General features: G+C 37.7%; 2 protein-coding genes across 2 annotated transcripts; both read left to right on the forward strand.

Moving 5' to 3' along the window:
- Positions 1–1,484: 1,484 nt before the first annotated feature.
- On the forward strand, positions 1,485–5,524 carry LOC110885016 (calcium-dependent protein kinase 24). The gene is made up of 8 exons (XM_022132714.2): positions 1,485–2,006; positions 2,763–2,886; positions 2,955–3,098; positions 3,221–3,373; positions 3,798–3,913; positions 3,993–4,163; positions 4,252–4,485; positions 5,107–5,524. Exons 1-8 carry the CDS (start codon positions 1,485–1,487, stop codon positions 5,251–5,253), a joined length of 1,611 nt encoding a protein of 536 aa, XP_021988406.1. The 3' UTR covers positions 5,254–5,524.
- A 5,983-nt stretch (positions 5,525–11,507) lies between these two features.
- Positions 11,508–12,623, forward strand: LOC110881625. The gene has a single exon (XM_022129830.1). The coding sequence runs from the start codon at positions 11,508–11,510 to the stop codon at positions 12,621–12,623; it is 1,116 nt and encodes a 371-aa protein (XP_021985522.1).
- The last annotated feature ends 5,303 nt before the right edge of the window (positions 12,624–17,926 follow it).

Here is a 17,926-nt window from a genome sequence, read left to right on the forward strand (position 1 = left end):
TGTATGTTGTTAACAATTATATCGTTGCGGAACTTGCAATCCCAAGTGGAGAGGTTAAATATATAAACCATTCGAAGAGGCGCAACAATCCAATGTTGAAATATTGCAAAACCAAGTCGAGGAGATGCAACAACAAATGAGAGAAGATATGCAACGATAAATGGCCGAGTTTATGAAACAATTTGGTAATCCTAGCAATCGTCCACCATAGTTAAGTTTTTGTTTGTTGTCTTTTGCGGTTGAACTTGTAATTTGACAACCCTGTCATATTTTGTGGTTGAACTTGTAATTTGACAACCGTGACATATTGTGGTTGAACTAGTAGTTGGAAAACCATATTGTATTTTGTGGACGACCTTTAGTTTATAATCTTATGGTATTTAGGATTTTTATTGGATTTTTTTCTGCATTTGAAGTAGAAAAAATCTGGATCTTACAGGTTTTTTTTATATTTTGTTATTAAAAAGTTTTAGTCGGAAATTGATAGGAAGAGAAATTAGAAAATCTGGTCGGAAAACTATGGGAAGGTTATGGTCGGAAAATAGTAGGAACACGGTGGTCAAAAAAACAGTATTGTTGTCGTAGAAAAATAGTAGGAACATGGTGGTCGGAAAGCTGTAGGAACCTTGTGGTCGGAAAACTGTGGGATGATTGTGGTGGCAAATAGTAGGAACATGGCGGTCCAAAAGCTGTAGGAAAATTGTGGTCGAAACTTTGCCGGAAATAGTAACTTCTTTTTTGTCAGAAATTTGTTGCCAATTTAGTCGGATTCTTGTTAGAAATATATTCCGACAAGGCTTTTTCCGACAAATGTATTTCTGTCGGAAATTGGTCTGCTTTCCGACAGTTTTTTGACAAAAACCTTGGTCGAAAATTAGACAGTTCTTTTGAAGTGTTCACTTGGGCTATCAAAAACAAATTTTTGAGTTCTTTGACTGGTAACCCATCATAGACAAAAACAAAGTGAACAATTCTAGTACTATAAGATGCTTGAAATGTTTGTTATGCTAGATATGTAAGATTAATATAAACATGTATTTAGTAAATGAGTGGATTATATAATTACAAGAACATGGATACGTGTAGTTTCGAAAATGGGAATTGTCTGGTTTGTCTAGTACTTTCAAGTTTCTTAAATCAAACTTATAATTAAATTAATTTAGCTATGAATTAGTTTAGAAAAGATGTTTGTCAAACTATTAAAAATAGAGAATAAATACTATTCTAGATCATACTCCTCCACATGTATATTTGTATTTGAATCATTTTTGTGGGTAGACATGTAACATTTCAGAGTCATAGAATAAAAACAGGAACCACAGAACAAATTATAATCAATCAATCTCTCCACATTATCAGGGTCTTCATGCACTCCATTATCCTAATAACATTTGAAATCACCATGCTTTGACCCTCTCATGCTACCCCCCAAATTGGAACCCTAAATTTGCTTTATTAAAATCATAAAAAAGCACATTATTCCCATGGGGGGTTGCATGTCCGTTGTCAATAAAAAACTAATCAAGAAACACAAGAACTATGCCAAACACATAGCCCCAATAGATCATGACCATCAAACCACTAAACACCACAAAGGATGCAAAAAATACCGTCGGCCGGTGCACGTGCTCCAAGATTCATCTGGAAGCGATATTTTCAGGCGATACCGCTTCGGAAAAGAGCTTGGGAGAGGTGAGTTTGGGGTGACGTATGCGTGTCAAGACAAGGAGAACGGGGATAACGTGGCGTGCAAGAAGATATCAAAGAGTCGGTTGCGGACGGAGATTGACATTGAAGATGTTAGGAGAGAGGTTGAGATTATGAGACATTTGCCGATGCACCCAAATATTGTGAGGTATAAAGACGTGTTCGAGGACAAAGAGGCTATTTATTTGGTTATGGAACTTTGTCAGGGTGGTGAATTGTTTGATAGGATAGTCGCTAAAGGTCATTATACCGAAAGAGCCGCTGCTCTTGTTACCAAAACCATTGTTGAAGTTGTCCAGGTTATTATTCCCACACTTTCTTCTATTTATTTTTTCTTAGGTATAGATTTAGCGACAGGGTCATGGTGGGAGAACTCTAAAAACGATATTGCCAACAAGCAATACGAGAGGGCTAATCATTCTGTAATTTCCGGTGTTCAAAAATGCTAGCTATGATGACACGGGGATATATTTTGATACACTTTGACAAATCGGCATGTTGCAACTAGAGGTTGCGACATCTCCACCATAAAATTTGTGTCATGGAAGTTTGAGACCAAACGTTGTTCTTTGTTAAGGATGCAGCGATTAGAGATTGCAACATCTTGCTTTCGTCAACTTTTTCTGAAATTTCAAACTAGAGAGGAAGATGTTTTTTTAACGGCTTCAGTGCAATTGGTTTGCAACACGGTAGGGCTATACATGCCGGCACCTTACCCAAGTCCGAATCCTAAAACAGTGGTGTTCTCTCGGATTATTGGCATACGCTTGTTGGATGCGAACTTGAGACCCCCAGAAGGAAACCACTTAGTGGAAAACCTCCTGACCAACTATGTTATACGATGTTGGCAGAGAGGAAGATGTTACACCCTCTAATTGCGGCTTCTTCGACAAAAAAAGACAAACTTTGGTCTCAGGCTTGTTGTCACAACCTCTAATTGGTGAATGCTAATTTGCCAAAAGAAAGCTTCCTTTTTTGTACTCTTACCAAGCCAATGAGTTTCTTTTATCATCAAAAATCATCTCTATACATAATGACGGTTGTTCGTTATGTAGGTATGCCACAAACACGGGGTAATACATCGGGATCTAAAGCCTGAAAACTTCTTGTATGATAACCGAGACGAAAACGCTTCTCTAAAAGCTATCGATTTTGGGCTTTCCATCTTCTTTGAACCTGGTATGTATATATTTGATTAGTTCGTCGCTAATCATGTATCGTAAATTGATCTTTTGTCTTCGTGGTAGATCAACGGTTCAAGGAGATAGTAGGAAGCCCATATTACATGGCTCCAGAGGTTCTTAGACGGAATTATGGTGCAGAAATTGATGTTTGGAGTGCTGGTGTCATTTTATACATATTATTATGTGGAGTTCCTCCTTTTTGGGCAGGTACATACACCACAATATAGAGGATGAGAAAAAGTTTGTTCTTATTTTTTATTTATGGAAGACATTATGGGTGTATATTGCATAATTTCTTATACATGGAGTGTTGCATGTAACTAGCACAGAAACTGAAGAAGGAATTGCAAAGGCGATTATTAAGGGTGAGATAAATTTTCGAAGAGACCCTTGGCCTCGTGTCTCCGATGATGCCAAGAACCTTGTCAAGGGCATGCTAGAACCCGATGCATCCAAACGCCTCACTGCCGAACAAGTCCTCGGTATGCATTTACCTCATGCTTATATGTTCGTACATTCCACTATTCCGTTAAGGGTAGTTTCGTCATTTTCTCGTCTATTTTTTTTTAAATGTAGTGTTCTTTCGTTTTTCTTGTTAAATATATACAAGCATAGAGTACAACCACTATTCTTATTAGAACAGATGGGACAAGCCAATCAGCGGAAACCGTCTGGCTAAGTCCATTTTAACCGACCGGTTACCATTCAGACCAGTTGAGCTAGCGAACCGGACTAATGGTTGAATTGGATTTCAAAGCTTTTTTTATTTTTTCATTTCGAGTTCTTGTTTACTAGTTCATATACTAACTTTGCCTTGTATTTTATTTAGTATGGTCTTGGTACATTGTAAACATTCCAAATCCACAGAATACAGCCTAATAGTTAAATTTACCTTTATACCCATAGGAAGCCGGTGGATACAAAATGCGGACAATGTCCCTGATATTCCTTTGGGAGAAAACGTTCGAGCAAAAATCCAACAGTTTTCTCTGATGAACAAGTTCAAAAAGAAAGTCATCAGGGTAAGTTCTTTGATCATTTTAATCGTTAGAATTCAGACTATTTGAAATTAATTTGACTCTTTGTATCCAATCAATCTAGCTGGTAGCGGAAAATTTGCCCAATGAACAGATAGACGGGTTAAAAAAGATGTTTCACGACATGGATAGAGACAAGAATGGTGCACTCACTTTCCAAGAGCTCAAAGATGGTCTAACCTCAATCAGCGACCAACCCGTCGGAGATCCCGATATTCAAATGTTCATGGAAGCGGTGAGTACATCCTTTAGAGGAACAGTTTCGACCCATTTTACCAAGATCATGATTTATAGTTGTTTTTTTTTTTTTTTTTGGGCAATAGGCTGATCTTGATCATAACGGGGTGCTAAACTGTGAGGAGTTTATGACAATTGTGGTGCATCTAAAAAAGATTAGTAACGAAGAACAACTTCGTAAAGCTTTCCACCATTTTGACAAGAACCACAACGGGTACATTGAGTTCGATGAGTTGAAAGAATGTTTGTTCGACGGGAACATGGATCCACACAACGAAAAGATGGTCCACGAAATCATAGTTGATGCCGATCTAGATAAGGTTCGACTTCAAATCATGTCAAAGGAGTAATTTCAATGTGAAAAAGATAGGGACTATCACAAGAATCGATATATAACTAAAGATTAACATTATAGCCCTTGACAATTATGCCAAGTGAGTGCATGGGATTCTTGTGCCTCTTTAGCACATGGTTTCGTGGTTAATGGCCAATCTGGTTTAAAAAAATCAAAGGCTAGTTTTGTGATTTAGGGGTTGTTTGGTAACGTCTGAATGGATAAGTGTTGAACTAGTAAGAGGTCTAAAGCATTAAGTGTTGAGCCACTAAAAGGTTTGATCCATTAAGAACCAGTATAATACTTAACCATTTAGAAGCAAATGTCATACCAATTCAGATAAGATGTCTTAATCATTCAGACTCGGTATAATGCTTTACCATTCAGAGGCAAATGTCTGAACCATTAAGAACCTTTCAGACATTTGCTCGCGAAACAAACAGTCTGAACCATTAAGTGTTGAACCAGTAAGAGTTCTGAACCATTAAGAACCCATTTAGAGCTTAAACAAACAGCCCCTTAGACTGTCAATGAGGTCGTTTTTGTGATTTTCCCCAAAATGGAAACATTTTACAAGTTTAACTATCTTGTTGTTGTTGTAATGTAGGATGGACGGATCAGTTACCCGGAATTTTCAGCCATGATGACAACAGGAATGGATTGGAAAATGGCTTCTAGACAGTATTCAAGAGCAATGCTTAATGCAATTAGCATGAAGATGTTTAAAGATCAATCTGTATCATCAGTAACATGAATGGGTTATGTCTTCGTGTGGTATATATGTGTAATGTGATGGAAAACAGCTTAAAACAAGGCAAACCCTTCTTCGACGAATCCGAAACAAGGATGCTATTTAGGTTGTCGTGCGGTTAAAGTCTTGCCTCAATGTGAAAAATGCAGAAGAGACTGTAAAACAGTACCTCAAATGCATATAAGCTTTTAGTTAGTTCCTCCTATTTTATCTCTCTTTTTTTTGTAGATGGGTTGTTCTCACAAGTTTTTTTTATATAACCAGATTTGTAGGTTAATAAAAATAGAATTCAAGTGAAAGATAACACATGATATGATGAAATTAACAATTCAAAAGTTCCAAGGAGACAGACTCAAAAAGATATAGGTAGCGTTTGGTATGAAGGAATGGAAGGTGGAATGGAATGGATCATTCTGATGGAATGAAAAGAAACATGTTTAGTTATAATGTGGTAATAGAATGGAGCATTCCAAAGGAATGTAAATCCTTCCAAATATAATAATTTCCATTCCTTTGTATGTAGATGTTTTATTTCCATTCCTTCAAAGAATGGAAAGAAATATGTTGTTATTATTATTATTATTATTATTATTATTATTATTATTATTATTATTATTATATTTATACTTATACTTTTATTTGTATTTATATTTATATTTATATTTATTAATATTCATACTAATATTAATATATATCAAAAATCTATTATTATTTTTTATCATTAATATATTATTGTTATTGAGTCAATTATATTTTTGTCGTTTTTAATACAGTTGTGTTTCGTTACTTCATCTTTTTTTGTTTATCAAATTGTACAAAGTAATGATTCATTCTATTCACATATGAGTAACCAAACATCACAATGGAATGGAATGATCCATTTCATTCTGTTGTCCATTCCATTACCTCGTCCATTTCATTCTCTCATCTATTTCATTACCCAATAACAAACAGACCCATGGTTTAGTCTAGAATTATCACGTCACACTTTTATGTTATCATCACATCCATAAGAAAAATGAGATATTGCAACCGTTAACGTCACAAAACTGCTATTCAACAGACTATATATATCTCTATACTACCTTATGAATGAACTTTTGTGGGCAAGAATGTAATTTTATTTCAATTTTAAGACATAGATAACAATGTAATTTAACTTCAATTTTAAGACACTTAAGAATATCTATACTACATTTGGATGAGAAAAGAAACGTGGACAAAAGAAATAACTGTAAAAAGAGGTCTTGGCTTTCCCAAAGAATTCATTAAATCGATTGTTTCTTTTATCTCATATTAATGAAGAAAAACATACTCCATAAAGTGGACACGTAACCAAAACTATAATTGAAATATTTGGTTATCTATCTTTAAAAACTGGCTAGCTTCGGTTAGAAGCGGTTCGATTAAAATTTTATGTTATCAAAATATTTTTAGTGAAATATAAAGTAACGAGTTGACATTAATCCGTGCGTTGTGGCGGGGCGTTAATTATGAATATCTTTAATAGGGGTGTTCACGATCTGATTTTGACGGTTTTAGTTAAAACCGTGATTAGCCAAACCATTGATAATGGTTTTCTACCAAAAAAACCTGAAACCGAACTGTATAAAACTAAAACCGAACCAAACCAAATCGTTAGTAATGGTTTGGCTCTGATTAGTTATACGGTTTTACATTTCCGACTACGCTTCTAATTTTCATGTATAATAATATGATTGTGGGTCCAAAAACTTGAAGACAGAAAGCATACAAGGCTAACTATTACATAAATTAAAATTATTGTTAACAAAATCCAAAAAAAATATAATCCATACAAAAAGCAGTAGACGTCCATTAGTTTATTATAACAGGTGTGTTTGCATTTTTTTATATGGTTATTCCAAACTAATACGTATACAAACAAAAAAAGGATTTCATCAAATTCAAAAGAACGAAGATGAAGAAAGTCATTATATTGGGTTTCTATACAACATATCATATCTTGTGACGGTGAAGACTAAAGGAACATAGATTTTAATATATGTGTTTATTAGATATGCTTTAACAGAAACAAATCGTAACCACTTTATTTGTTACATACGTATTAATATAAACAATATAAAAAATAAAATGTCAAATAATAAATAGCTATTGTGGATCAAAAATCATCTTTCAAGTTTAGTAACTATAAAATAGTAAATAAAACACCATGATTCTATCAACAACCACCGGTCCACCGCTTCAACCCTAATCAATTTCATCCGGTTTACCTAAATTCCTTTCTGACTCCATTTTCCATTCGTAAATTGAAACCATCCTTTATAGAAGTTATCAGACAAGTTCTACATCATGGTAACATCTCTAAGATATTGAGTTTTCCATGTTTATCTCTTTATTTCCTTCTTGAATATACAGAGCGATGTTGGGGTTCTTTTGTCGTTATTTATCAATTTTGACTCGCCACAAATCGATAGATTATTGTTTGCGATTGGTTGGATGTTCATCACTGGTCGATGATTACAAAGAATGAATTGGTTTAAGGGATACATGTTGATTAAGGGTTTGTTCAGTGATTTTGGGATACATGTTTTAAATGTTTGTTCAAAATCAGTCCGGTAAACCGTTAAATCATATTAGCTGATGTATGATGCTTACAAAATTTATTTTCGATTCCAAAGTGTTGTTTTGAACAAAACAGCGGATAGAGAAGTGAAGGAGTTAGAGAAGCGATGTGAAGGAGATACATAGGGATGCAAGATTGTACAGATAAGATTAAGAACGTACCTTTATGTCAAACGCGGAAGTTTTGGATCAAAGATTTTGAAGGCTGGGAGAAAATGGGGATGGCAAGATTGGGCGGTTGGGATGTGGGAAGAGGGAAACGGTGTTGTTAACAGATGACGTTATAGGGTTTATGTAGTGTAACTGTAAATTGTTGGTGAATCGGTGATTAAAAAAAGGAAACGTCACAACGGTTCCGTCAAAAAATGATATATTAACGAAGAGACGCAAGTTGTTTTTTGTATAAGAGATTAATTATTCGTACCATTTTCATAAAATAGATGACTCATTGTTAAAAAAAATCATAAAAGTAAAATATGTTTCTTTTTTAAAAAAAGGGCGGAATTATATAAAAACCTTAAGCAAGGCGCTCAAGCATAGTACAAACAAGGAAAAAGATAAACAAAAAAAAGAAGGAAAGAAATACAATTACATTAGATACTAAAAGTCCTCCAATTCTCCCATGTTATATTCCAAATTCCTACCCGATTCCTTACCCAGGTGTATGAGATAGCTTTAATATAACTGAGCAATTTTTCGATTTCAGAAGATTTACTTCTGAAGATGACTGCATTCCAACAACACCAATTAATACCGACTAAAGCATATATTTCATAAAAATTTCATTAAATTTTGCACATGCATATTTAGAATTCAACATAAATAAATAAATAAATAAAAATGCAGACAACACCTAAATTTACAATTGCGGTATTTCTTTCTAATTGGATAAAATTCTACAATTGTTACTCTTTTTTTTTTTTTTTCATTTTTCGTTTTCTTTAACTTAATTTTCGTGTTAGGACATACAAATTATAAATCTAAAGTATTTAATTATGCTTTCCGTAAGTCATCTAAAAGTTTCTTAGCTATCTATATATATTTTTCATATAAAAAACTAAATTTCTTTAACATAAAAAGATAGTAAAAGGGCATTACTACCTCTGACCTCTTACATTAAAAAAAAAAAAAAAAAAAAAAAAAAAAAAAAAAACAAACAAAACTAAATTTCATCACAAATAAAGTGTCCCCAACCGGTTTGTTGATTCACAAATAAGAAGAGGCGGCAGAGGAAGCTTTGACATGCAAAGAAGGGAATGTGGTTGGTGGTAACCGATTACAACTTAAATGTCTCAAAATTGCATCTTCTTTTTGCTTAGAATAAAGGGTATGGAGAGCTCCATCCTTATGAGAATGGGTCATTACATAGGCGTCACATCACCATCCCATGGAGGATAAGTCTCCTTCACTTTTGAGGGGGTAGAGGATGGAGCTACCCCACCTAAATATTTTATAATTTTCTAAGTTTTTTTTATTAACTTAATAAAGACTTTATAAAAATTAAAAAATACAACATAAAACAACATAAATAAATTCATTTCATAACATAAAAAAAATTACATTTCCTAAAAATAAAAATAAAAACGACGTCCATTTTTTCTTCACCTCTTCCTTCATCCTCCGATACACCTCTCGTTCATCCTCCGGAACCGAGTCGAGATGGCGATTCAGGGACGACTTCATCATCATCGTCAAGTTGAACCGAGGGTTGCGGTTGGGAAGTTGGCGGTTGCGATTGGAATTGATCAAGTTGAATTGAGTTGCGTTGCATGAATTGTTGGAATGCTTAGTATTGTTGCATTTGTTCAAGTTGGGACATTTGGGAGAAGGCGTTAGGTGATTGTTGGAAACCCGAAAACGTAAATTGTGGAGACTCCCACGAAGGATCCATAGTCGGAGTGTAAGCGGGACTCGAAAAAAAGTTAGGTTGGTTCGGGTTGGGATTGTTCAGGTTGGGGTTGTTCAGGTTGGGGTTGTTTGGGTTGAATGGATTCATGATTGTATAAAAAAAATGGGAGTGTTTTTTATAAAAATGGATGAGAATGGGAGAAGTGGATGAGAATGGTATAAAAAATGGATGAAATTGATATATATTTAAAGTGAAAAAGTAATATTTTTTTAATTAAATCTAGCCGTTAGTAACGGCTATAATTTTGAAATTTGGGCCGTCGACTTCGTCTGTGGGGAGCCGGATTCGCCGGCACGGAAGCAGGGGGCGGTGTGGGGGACCGGCGTCGGGCCTAAGCCAGCCCCATACCGCTTAGTCTTAGTAACGTGTTGGCTATAGACCAATATCTCAAATAGGATTGCTATTAACCTATGTTGTTAAACCCGGACCGGACCGGCCGGTCCGACCGGTTGAACCGCGTCCGTTACTCAAACCGGTCCGGCCAGGGCGTTCAAACCGGTTTACACTCGGCCGGCCGGCTAGGCCGGTGGCCCGCGGTTGACCGGAAACCCGGTGTTTAGGGTCGGGCCGGACCTGCAACTAACCCAAAAGGAAACACCTTCAACCGTCATCTTGTTTGCCGGATCTGCAGAGCTCGTTTCATCTTTGCTAGATCTAGAAGAGAGCTGAAGTTGATTGGATGCGAATGCGTTGCCGACGATGGTTCATTGTCAGATTATGAATTCTTGGGTGAGAAATAAAGGGAAGAAGTTGGAGAGAGGAAAAGACTTACATAAGAAAAATATAAATAAACATAGGATTAGGAAGAGTGAAAAACTCAATACAAATAAGCTGTAGATCTACTTCTATTACCTAGTTCCTTTATTTAACAAAATTATTATATTATATTTTTCTTATTTAATATTATTATATTAGAGTATTATTTACATACGATACTTTTATTCAACTATTTTTGTACGTTATTTTAGATTTGAAATTATTATCTCTGTCCAATATGTTATTCATATTTTATTAATAGAAAATCTATACTAAAAATAATACATATTCATATTAAATTAGATGTAAAGTTTAATTATAATTATATATGCATATATATTAATAACTAATATTTATAACGTTGTCCGGTTCTTAAATCCGGTTCGACCGGTCCGACCAGTGGACCGCTAGGGAGACCGGTTCAACGTCCGGTCCGGTTCTGAAAACATTGCTATTAACTGAAAGAACATATACAACAAAGAGCTATAATATGGTGTATTTATTCAAGGTTTTTATTGTTTATACTATAGATTGAATATTATATCTATAGATAATTTTAATCATATATACCCATCATCTTCCTCATGCAAACAAGTATATATCAAATCATTATCAATGTGTTATGTAAATAATCATATAAACTGAACTAATTTTGTTTTACTTTATGTTTAAGTGTTAGCGATATATTAATTATAGATTGATGATGTATCTTCTATATTATTGTGCATATTCCCTCTTGATTAGGATGGCTAGTTTCCTTGTATAGCTCTCTGTATCTTCTATATATTGTTTGTAATATTCACAATGGGGATCATACGATTGATTTCATTGTATCAGAGCGCAGACGCTCTGGACCCTAATCCCCTCTCTGATCGCCGCTCCTGAAGACCTTGGTCTTCCTTCTCCGAGCACTGCCCTCGGGCATTCATTGCCGGACACCCTTTCTTTTTTCCTTGTTCCTTACCCCGTTCATTTCCCTGCTGCCGAAATGGGAGACGACGATGTTAACTCACCAAAACACTCGAACGACAATGAACACCCACCAAAATCCTCGAACCCAACTACCTTACACCCTGTTTATTCTGTCAACAACATTCAACAGAAGATCCGAACTCTTGATGGTGAAAAGGTTTCCTGCTCGTCCTGGGTTAATCTCTTTCATCTCCACGCTACCGCTTACCGTGTCTTCGATCACATCGACGACACCCCACCACCCGCTAAAGATGACCCCTCCTTATCTTCCTGGAAGGAGATCGATGTCGTGGTCCTTCAATGGATTTATGGCACTTTAACGGACGATCTTCTTCTCAAAATCCTCCAGCCTGGATCCACGGCCTGTCAGGCTTGGCTCCGGCTTGAAAACCATTTTCTCAACAATAAAGACTCTCGTGCTGCCACTCTTGAAGAAGATTTCACCAACCTTATCCTTCAATCCTGCTCGTCTCTTGAAGCCTACTTTCAGCGCTTGAAAGAAATCTCTGACCAACTGGCCGCTGTTGACTGCCCCGTGCCTGAAAAACGGCTAGTCTTGAAACTGGTCCGTGGGCTACCCCCAGAATTTGACATGACTGGGGCTCTCATTGTTCAGCGACTGCCCTCCTGGACCGATACTTGTGATATGCTTCTACGGGAGCAAAGCTGCCAACGCGCATGTGCTACTGTCTCTCCACCTGTCGTCGCTGCAGCCCTGGATTCGGCACCTCCTCACCCTCCCCGGTCCGACTCTCCTCACCCACGTGAGTCCCAGGACCATGACACCCGTAACCGCCGGGGCGGTTCTTACCGTCGTGGCCAAACCAGAGGCCGAGGGCAGCAGTCGTACCCACCTCGCAACCAGTCGGCTTCCTCTTATCCTCCACCGGGTCCTTTCGGGTTTTATGGCTCTCCTCAATGGATGGTGCCACCTTGTCCCTTCCCTACCCAAGGACCTTGGATAAACCCTTGGTCCTACAATACCCCACCTCCTGCTAATACCCAGCAACCAAGTCAGCCCACACATCAGCAGCAGGCCTCATCGGCCCAGGCCCACATCACCGAATTAGATCCTATGCAGCCCACTGATTTGGCCCAAGCCTTTGCGGCCTTCGGAATCGAGCAGCCGTAGGATCTTTGGAACATGGACACGGGGGCCACCTCTCATATCACGCCAGAGCACGGTAATATCTCTACCCCTTCTACGTTTAATCCTATAGCGTCCGTATTAGTCGGTAATGGCAACCGTATTCCAGTTCTCGGATCTTGACACACCACGTTACCTTCACCATCCCGACCCTTTAAACTGAATGACATCCTTTATAACCCAAAATTTATTAAAAATCTAATCTTGGTTCGTAAATTCATTAGAGATAATCTTGTTTCTGTCGAATTTAACCCTTATGGTTTTTCTGTGAAGGATCTCAAGGATGTTATGCTCCTGAGCCGCCACAATAGCTCTAGTGATCTATACCCCTTCACTACCAAGGAATCTGCTGCTGCTTTTGTTGCCACCGCCTCTTCTACATTTTGGCACGATCGGCTTGGTCATCCAGGCCGACACGTGATTGATTTTCTTTCTTCAAAACATTTGATTCCTTGTAATAAAGTAGATGCTTCTTTTGTTTGCCATGCTTGTCAATTGTCAAAACATAAGCGTTTACCCTTTTATCATTCGGTTACTGTTGGTGCACTTTGTGTCTGTACTTTGTCTATATTTTGTAATGTATTAAACGATGTCTTTTGTCGGTTGTATTTACGTCCTTTATGTGTGTTTATGTATTGTAATGTGTTGTTTGACCAAGTCAACCATCCTCCTGGTTTGACTTGGCCAAACTTCAACACTTAGTAGTTGAAAGATACTTTGTCTCGAAGGATGTCATCGAAGGATGTTGTTTATCCTTCGATGACTTCGAAAGATTATGTTTCAGAGGATCTTTATGGACCTCGAAGGATATACCATCCTTCGAGGTATGTCTAGATCCTTCGACATCTTTCGATAGCCTTTCTGGTCGAAAGATAATCCTTCGATCAGGATCTCTATCCTTCGTGCATGGGTAATCTGTTTGGGTATATATACCCATGAAGGGTTTTACTTTCAACAGTTCTGATAAGTTTCTGTCCAAAGTGTGTGTTCTTCATAGAGAGCTTTTGTGTGTGAAACCCAGGTCTTTGTTAGAGTGTATTTTCAGTTTGGTCAAGGTCTGTAACCGTGTCCACTGAAATACAAGAGAAAACTTTGATACTTGCTTGTCTACTCTTTCTCTTGTTCACTTTGCTTACATATAAACTCCGGTTTGCTTGCTAGCTTGGATTCCGCACTTGCTAGTGGGTTAAACATAACAAGGAATAGGTTAAACCTCAACCTCCGAGGGACCTACAAGTGGTATCAGAGCTAAGGCTCTTTTCCTTGTTAAAACCGGGTTTTTGTGCAAGACTTGGTAGTTTTTGGACAAAAAGTTTCTTGGTTTAGCACCCGTTTTCAGTGTGTTTTCTGGATATTTAACCATAAAAACGTGTTCTAAACTAACCGGGCGTGTTACGGGAAGGTTTGGGTAACTTAAAAATCATATTCGATAGCTTTTCTGTTTTCCGACCATTATTCCGGTCAAATTCCGGTTGCCTTGGTGTGGATAAGAAGGTTCTATTTTGGGTATTATTTTTGAAAGTCAAACTGTTTTGTGAAAAGGTGGTGTCAGGACATCCTCTTTTGCCGAAAGCAGGTCACCAACCACATCAACTTTTCACCAACTTTTGTACCTTTCTGTACTTGTGTCAGAACCATCGAAAGATAACTTTCGAACTCGAAAGATATCCTTCGAACTAGGAGATTCGAAAGATAGCCATCCTTCGAACATCCTTCGAAGTCAGCAGGTTATCCTTCGAGTCAAGGAATCTTTTTGAAAGATCATCTTTCGAGTCACTGTTCATTTCGAAAGATAAGGATCCTTCGTGAAGGTGAATCTTTCAAGGTTATCCTTCGAGGTCATCGTTCGAATCTCAACAGTAATCTTTCGACACTGTTGATCCTTCGAACTGGTGTGATCTTTCGTGGATCCTTCGAGTCTTAATTGTTTAGACTTAACAGTTGTGAATTTCAGGTCTTTCGATCCTCAATCCTTCGGCTGCTTGCTATCCTTCGAAACTTTTAACATAGTTTGTGAAAATCAACTTTTTATTAAGTTAATTTTCACAGAATATATTAAAATAGAAAATGGGTACAAACGGTCAATGGGATCCATCCGCATGGACGACAACAACCTTGAATCCACAATCATCCTCTACGCAATCTGCGTCAGATTTCGATAAGAATGCATGGATGCGGGCTATCGCTCCACCTCAAACTGCAATGATAACTGCAAGTCAGTGGGCGTTAGTTACAAATCAAAGCAACAGCATTCAAGCCATGATGCAGAACGATAGTGAAACCGGTACAAGTACAAAACCACCAAAATTGAATCATATCAATGACTGGGGATGGTGGAAGGAAAGGCTAAGAACGTATGTACAGGGGCAAGGTCAAGATCTCTGGATGTGTTTCTTCACTCCATTTGAAAATGAATTAGAAGTTGCAGGATCAAATCCAGAAACGTATAGCACCATGTCTGATGACGACAAGAAGAAGTTTGAATTAGAAAAGAAGGCATTCATGATTCTTACGCAAGCTCTTCATAAAGACATATACCACCAATTTGTTTACTGCACAACGACTAAAAGCTTGTGGGATATGTTAACTTTGAGATGTGAAGGAAATGCTCAATCAAGGAAGATTAAACAAGAGCTGCTGAAGAAAGAATTTGAAGGCTTTACATGCATGGAGAATGAGGGTTTAGCTGAGTTATCTACAAGATTTCACCATCTGCTGAGTGAAATGTTTGCTTTCAAAGTCACTGCCTCCCCACAAGAACTAGTGAAGAGATTTGCTGATAGCTTACCAGCAAAGTGGAGCAGTTATCTTGAAATCCTCAAGGAAAATGGTGTTCTGGATACGATTACCGTTTATGAGCTTATTCAGAAGTTAGAAAACAAAGATGTTGAAGAAAAGCTCAAGGCGAAAAGAACAGTCACTCCTCAGAATCCAGAGATGTATTTTGGGATTGCAGGTGGTATTAGTGGAGAAAAGCCAGCTTCTCAACATGCTAAGCTGCAAACTGCCTTCATTTCTAATTCCGGACCGTCCACAGCAGATCAGTTTGATCCATCAGCATATACTATGATCTCAAGACCAGATTCTTCTTCTTCTCAACAACAACAGTATATGCAACAGACAGCTCCACAGTTCACTCCACCATCTTTCCTAGATCCAAACAAAGCTCAACAGCAACAGGCACAACAACAAGGATTTTATGGAAGTTCTTCAAGCTTTCAAGCTACTTCCAATCCGAACACTGTCAGATTGGATACTTCAAATTTTTCTAAAGTCAGTGTTGAGATAGCCAAGGAACATATGGAGATGCTAAACACCTTGGTTAGTGCTTATTGTGGGATGGTTGCAGGTCAGATTGGAAACATCAATCTAACCAACGAAGATTACCAGCAAATTGACAAAGAAGAGTTTGAGATGATGGATATAAAGTGGGCCCTTGCTAGTGCCATTCGTAGAGCTAAAGAGTTTATGGAGAGAACAGGAAGAACCAGCTTGGAAAGCAACAACAACACCAAGTATGGTTTTGATAAAAATGCTGTCACCTGCTTCAACTGTGGAGAAAAGGGTCATTTCAAACGGGAATGTCAGAAGCCACCCAAGCAAGGCAATCAGAATCCTTTTAGGAATTCAAGACAGCCTCAGCAACAACAGAACAATTCTGACAGACAATTAGTTCCCGTGGGAGGAAATACTTCTGGATCCGCAAACTCTAATCCCCACAGAGGATTAGTTGTTCAAGCTGATGAGATTTGTAACTGGAGTGTTCAGCTTGGAGAAGGAGGTAATGGAGGTAATGGTGGCACAGCTTGTTATGCCAAGGTAGTTGAAAAGGTTGAAGAACCCGTGTCTGCTGGCGAATCTTCAGAAGATGAAGATAGCTCGGGTTACAGTGGAAGTGTTGATGGTGAATCACTTGATACTGGTGATATGTCAAGTGATGCTTTAGATCTGGAGGTTGATGAATTATTGGCTGATGCTGAAGCATTATGCAAGAGAAAGTCTATTCTTTGCCAGAAAGCTGCTGGAACTTCTGAGAAGCTTTCTCAATTTTTCTCTGAAGACGGATCTTTCTCTTTTCTTACAGCCTTCATGGCTCATGTTGAAGGACAAACCTCACAGGTATGTGATTCTAAACCTGACTCTGTTTCTGCTGTTGTTGAATGTGCTAAATGTCTAGAATATGCAGAAAAGGAAAGTTTGTTTGAAATCACACAAAAACACAATCAAGAACTGATTGTTGATCTTGCCAAAGCATCTGAAGCTAACTTCTTTTTAACCAAAAATGAAAAAGAATTTAAAGAAACAATTAAGTCATTAAAACATGATGTTTTTGAATTACAAAAAGCTGTTTTGAGAAAACAACATGCTAATAATAACTTAATTGACACAATTGAGAAACAAATGGTGGAGTTAGCTACAGCTCGATGCGAGTGTGATGCAATCAAGCAGAAATTGGACAGTTATTCCAATTCCCGCTTTGTTTTGGATCACATCATCAGTGTTCAAAAGGAAAAGGGGGATAAAAAGTGTATTGGATACAAAAAATGTCCTCCCCCAATGAGCCACAATTATTCAAAACAGCCTGATGACGAGGATATGCCCCGTTTTGAACCTACTGTGCCACTTGCGCGAGATGACTTTGCTGCAGGCCTCGGGTTCAAAGCTGGTACATCTTCCTCGGAACAATCAGCTTCTGAGAATGTGGAAAATTCATCGTGTGAAAAGGAACAAAGTCCTCCCATCATTGAGGATGCTGACTCTTCAGACGATGAATCTGAAGAAATTGTGAGGCCACAGTCTAACTCGGTTACACCAGACATTCCAGTTGAGAATCACATCTTGTGTGATCCAGCAGTGAAACCGAGTAAGGCTGAAACACCAAAGGCAATGAAACCCAGTGTACCTAGCAGTGAAACGAATAACTTGTTGTATACGCTCAAGGGAGACAGCAAAATTTATTCTGACAGAGATTTTCCAATCAAAAATGTAAATCAAGATTTAATTGAGAAAATTTTTGAAGGACGAACTGATAAGTTTTTGGGAAACAAAGGTAACAAAGTCACTGTCACTCAATGTGAACCAGTTCCACGTGAACAAATTAGAAAACAATGTGGAAACCAAAAACTGCCAGTTGAGCGAAAACAACAGGTGAATTCTGGAAAGGGTAAGGGACAGGTACAAGAAAAGAGGGCTCAGAACAAGAATGTTCAAGCACCAAAAGCTCAGTCGCCTAAGACTGAACAACCAAGGGTTCAACAACCTAAAGTTGAACAGTCTAAGGCTCCACA

This window comes from Helianthus annuus, chromosome 14 (assembly GCF_002127325.2).
Source record: "Helianthus annuus cultivar XRQ/B chromosome 14, HanXRQr2.0-SUNRISE, whole genome shotgun sequence".
Classification (NCBI taxonomy): Eukaryota; Viridiplantae; Streptophyta; class Magnoliopsida; order Asterales; family Asteraceae; genus Helianthus; species Helianthus annuus.